At 36.3% G+C, this 5,341-nt stretch overlaps 1 protein-coding gene across 1 annotated transcript; it reads right to left on the reverse strand.

The window, feature by feature from the left end:
- Window positions 1-1,548: 1,548 nt before the first annotated feature.
- Window positions 1,549-4,909, reverse strand: LOC137400991 (coiled-coil domain-containing protein 8-like). The gene is made up of 2 exons (XM_068087331.1): window positions 4,796-4,909; window positions 1,549-2,097 (listed from the first exon to the last, which is right to left on the reverse strand). The coding sequence occupies exons 1-2, from the start codon at window positions 4,907-4,909 to the stop codon at window positions 1,549-1,551; spliced, it is 663 nt and encodes a 220-aa protein (XP_067943432.1).
- Between the last annotated feature and the right edge of the window lie 432 nt (window positions 4,910-5,341).

Raw genomic sequence — 5,341 nt, forward strand, 5'->3', positions numbered from 1 at the left:
AATGTGGTACATTTAGGTGCAGCTGCCTTGCTAGAGAATATTGGTGAAAACCTGGTTTCTAGTCTGATTTCTGGTCTCCTTCATCAGCCTCTCTACTAGCCTCTCTACTACCAGTGAAGCTAGTTTCAATCAATTACACAATATTTGTATTGTCCAAATTTAAAGCTATGCACTGATGGATATTTAAACAGTCCAGTAGCAGCGAGTACACAGAGCTATGCTCTTTGTAAAACAGTGAGGCTTTACGGAGACGCTCAACGCACTCTTAAACACTGACAATGCGAGACACTGGGAGGTATGATTTGTAGTGAGTAGCTGGTGAATGATCTAAGACTTCATCCACTTCAAGCAGCGTTACACAATAATGTTTACAAACACTGATGACATAATCTGCTGACGCTGAGTTCCGATGTAACTTTGCTCTGCCAGGGATTCAACTAGTAAGTCTTACTATACTGAATGTAACTGATGTCAAACTGCTGTTTGCTTAGCCTCAGTAGTCACTCGGTGATAATCTTTGGCTTTAGAAAATGAGTTGAAATCATTTTAAATATATAGAATTGTTTTTGTGAAAGCGCATTATCGAGAATTTATTGAGGATGCAATAGTTGATCAAAACCTTTTTTGATAGAAAGTAAGAGCGAACAGGGCATGTTTGGGTGGAAACAAACTTTGCTAACTATCAATGTACAGATATAATAAGTTTTGCAAATCGATATGTTACTAATGTTTAAAACTGCATTGTTGTTCAAAGGAAAACGCATAGATTTAAATTTTTACTAGACCCTGGTGCTAAAAATCATCCTCGCTGCCTAGGGAATGCATTGTAATGTTGACAGCGGTTGGCAGCTTTACAAGGTAGATACTCATTCTGCAACCACTTTATTTAGAGTTGCAAAAATTAGACCGAGCTTTGAATGTAATTTAGCATTGGCTTAACTATTCACTGATTTTTATGGAGGTAATCGGAAGTTACATTTCTTGACTATAATCTGCTAGGCTGCACTCAATAGCTAGTCTGGCAATCAGGGCTATGAACGATCATAGCTTTGTACAAGCTTTATGGCCACAATCAAGCAAGCTTTATGGAAAATGATGGCCTTGTTAATCAAATGCTGTTTCGGTTCTTATACCACTGCTGTCTCTGTTGTCATATCAGCTGCTGCCTCTGTTTTTATACCACTGCTATCTTTGTTGTCATATCAGCTGCTGCCTCTGTTCATATACCACTGCTATCTCTGTTCTTATACCACTGCTGCCTCTGTTCTTATACCACTGATATCTCTGTTCTTATACCACTGCTGTCTCTGTTCTTATAGCACTGCTGTCTCTGTTGTCATATCAGCTGCTGCTTCTGTTCTTATATCCACTGCTGTCTCTGTCTTATACTACTGCTGTCTCTGTTGTCATATCAACTGCTGCCTCTGTTTTTATACCACTGCTATCTTTGTTGTCATATCAGCTGCTGCCTCTGTTCTTATACCACTGCTATCTTTGTTGTCATATCAACTACTGTCTCTGTTTTTATACCAGCTGCTGTCTCTGTTCTTATACCACTGCTGTCTCTGTTGTTATATCAACTGATGTTTCTGTTCTTATATCAGCTGCTGTTTCTGTTCTTATATCAACTGCTGTCTCTGTTCTTATACCAACTGCTGTCTCTGTTCTTATATCAACTGCTGTTTCTGTTGATATATCCACTGCTGTTTTGGTTCTTATACCAACTATTGTCTCTGTTCTTATATCAACTGCTATTTCTGTTGTTATATCCACTGCTGTCTCTGCTCTTATATCAAATGCTGTCTCTGTTCTTATATCAACTGCTGTCTTTGTTTTCTTACCAACTGCTGTCTCCGTTGTTATTTCAACTGCTGTCTCAGTTCCAGTACTAACTGCTGTCTCTGTTGTTATACCCACTGCCGTTTCTGTCCTTATATCAAATGCTGTCTCTGTTCTTATATCAGCTGCTGTCACTGTTCTTATACCAGCTGCTGTCTTTGTTTTTATATCAACTGCTGTGTCTGTTCTTATACCACTGCTGTCTCTGTTCTTATATCCACTGCTGTCTCTTTTCTTATACCAACTGCTGTTTATTTTCTAAAAATCAACTGTGGTCTCTGTTGTTATATCTATTGCTGTCTCTGTTCTTATACCATTGTTGTCTCTGATGTTATATTAACTGCGGTCTCTGTTTTATATAAACTGCAGTTGCCATTACTTCTATCTTTATTTTTAAATAACGGCAAGCACTAATTTTATATCAGCTGCTATTTCCATTCTTAGTTATAATATTCCCATAACATGTCTTATCACTATTCTAATAACAAGTGCGTTTCACCCATGCTTTGCAGTTTTAGAATAATAACCTGAAGCTGTTGCCGACAGGTCTCAAAACTCCTTGACCTAAACAAGCAACCTGTAGAGCCTGCAACTCTACAATTTCATCATTCAGAGTAAGTGTTTGTAAAGTCTTCTACAAATTACGTCAGAAAGTTAATGATGGAAATTGTGAGAGAAATGGGGCAGCTAAGTTTAGCCAATGAAATAGGATTTATGCTTGTATTTTACTTTCAGCTATTTACAGTTATGTACGGTTTTTCACCGTGCTTTTTTGCATTAGACGGAATTAAGTTACAGATATAGTATAATTATGAAAGTTTGAGAAATTGTCTCACAGATTGTTTTTATACTTTTTGCATATCTCTTTTTGCAATACCTAGCCTGTTTAGCTTATTTTCGAAGCTATTTAAAGCTCAAAGAGTCAGCCATTTCCTTCGCAAAAAAACTCATTAGACATCTCTTTATTCTCTCTATTATTTTCTCTGACTCCCATCTCTAAGCCCATAAATGTCTATCAACCAGTCACTCCCTCAGTATGTTCGCATCATTTATCTTTGAATGTCGCATTGATTATATTACTGAATGTTTTGTGTCTATTGGGTTCAGATCCCCGCAACATCTTTCAATATGGCAACTTTATCAGAGTAAAATACACAAGCTTGTTTGTACCTTGTATACTAGCCTTGATATTTGGTGACACTTTGTGACATTTTCTATATGCTAGGGGACCTGTGTCCTATTTATCAGGTTTGCCACTCTATTAGATGTATCAGGTTACATGTATCTGTGTCATATATATTACTCTCACTACTCTATCATATACCCTAGTTTCACTGTTTCATAATTTTGCCACACATATGTATATTTTGCTAAGCGCATCATGCCTTATTCTGTATGCCTTTCCAGGAACTTTTTTACAGTTTGAGCTCTTCCATGTGATTTCACATTTTGCATAATTTCTTATTTTGTTCCGTTTATTATAATTATTATTTCCTATTATATAATAACTAGTGTTGATTAGTGCACAAAAAATCTATGGATGAGCTGAGTTCTTTTATCATTTGATTTGCGTTCTCACTGGTTCCTTCGCCTTCATTGCTTGTACTCATGTCAGCACCTTGTCTGGCAATACTTCAATACTTCTTTAGTAATGTCACAAATTCATACATATATATGTACATATATATATACATATATTGGTATATACATATATATATAATTATATATTTTAATATATATATACATATATATATATATCTGAAATATATTAAGAACTGAAAACTTTAAAAACTGTTTACTACTTAAAGTTTCATGGTCGTTATCATTCATCAGGTAAAACTAAAATGGTTTGAAGCTCATATGACCGTATGCAAAAACACATCGAGTAGCTTAACAATAAAAGCCAGCTATATATAATACAACAATTTAATTGGTTCATGTCACAGCATTGCAAATTAAGTGCTTATTTGAATGCCTGCAGTTTGACACAAGCTGCTTTCGTGAATTTAAACTTGCAAGCTCAGGTTTGTATAGAATTAAGTACTTCTCCCAAATGCATAAATTACAGCTTTCTTCAATACTCTCCACTTGATGTCGTACTGGATGGACCGATCTTTAAGCTGCCATATATAACTACTTAGCTCTGTTGATGTTCATTTTGATAGATTGTTGAAGCTGCTACGATGGTTGTAATATCTTTTCTTGAATGGGCCCTCTGTCAGGCCAACATATGCTTGTTTGGCAGCATCAGGTTTGTTGGTCATAACTGTAGCCTGATAGATGACAGAACTGGACGTGCATGCATTTGGCAGCGGACATGTATTTTTGTCTCGACAGTTGCATGTTACTGTTGGCTTTTCCTTTGATAGCTGCGCTTTGTTGTTATTCGCAATAATCTGTCCAATATTCTTTACGCAGCTATAGCTAAGTCTTACATTGTTTCTATTAAATATCGAATAAAGCTTGTGATCTTTGGGAAATTCTTTACTCAGAGCTCTGAAGAAAAGCTTTCCTATATTGGTGGCAACATTTTTAGAGAAAGGGGGGTTATACCAAAATATATTTCTCCTGCATTTGCTTCGGGTGTTATGCGATGTTGTATTCTCACTAAATGTCAATTTATGATGGTATCCACTTCCATTAAGGGCTTCTTGGTGTTCTTTCGTATTTTGTCTAAATATATCTCGATTGGATGATATTGTGGAGAGGCACAGGTTGACTGATGCTGGAATGTTTTTGATGAAGGAGGGTGGGTGGTTAGATCTTGTGTGTTTGTATCTAGGCGTATTATTGGGCTTGCTGAAGGGTCTATATAATTCATTCTGTAGAGCTAAAGATATATCCAAAAAGTCAATGGTGCTTTTGCATCTACAGCTATTTTTAGCCCATATCGATGGAATAATGTGTGCAGATTTTTCTTGAGCTTCTCAGTTTGTTTAGAAGTTGTTCTCCCTACGCCAAGTCCATCATTTCGGTATAATCCAAAAGTCTCTTTTGTGATCTGGTTTATCTGATGTAGCATAAAGCAGTCAACCAATTCGCATATTTCTGCACCATCATAGGAACCCATAGCCACATCTTAATTTTTTAAGGAAGATGCAGTCTGACATCAGTCAATCTGCGCCTCTCCACAATATCATCCAATCGAGATATATTTAGACAAAATACGAAAGAACACCAAGAAGCTCTTAATAGAAGTGGATACCATCATAAATTGACATTTAGTGAGAATACAACATCGCATAACACCCGAAACAAATGCAGGAGAAATATACTTTGGTATAACTCCCCTTTCTCTAAAAATGTTGGCACCAATATAGGAAAGCTTTTCTTCAGAGCTCTGAGTAAAGAATTTCCCAAAGATCACAAGCTTTATTCGATATTTAATAGAAACAATGTAAGACTTAGCTATAGCTGCATGAAGAATATTGGACAGATTATTGCGAATAACAACAAAGCGCAGCTATCAAAGGTAAAGCCAACAGTAACATGCAACTGTCGA

Source organism: Watersipora subatra, chromosome 7 (assembly GCF_963576615.1).
Source record: "Watersipora subatra chromosome 7, tzWatSuba1.1, whole genome shotgun sequence".
Taxonomy (NCBI): domain Eukaryota; kingdom Metazoa; phylum Bryozoa; class Gymnolaemata; order Cheilostomatida; family Watersiporidae; genus Watersipora; species Watersipora subatra.

Excerpts from the sequence above, each read along its gene's own strand:
- LOC137400991 (XM_068087331.1), bottom strand. The coding sequence starts at position 4,909 with ATGGGTTCCTATGATGGTGCAGAAATATGCGAATTGGTTGACTGCTTT. Across the intron at positions 2,098-4,795 it reads ACCGAAATGATGGACTTGGC|AAAATAAACAGCAGTTGGTA; the intron begins GTAGGGAGAACA and ends GTTGATTTTTAG.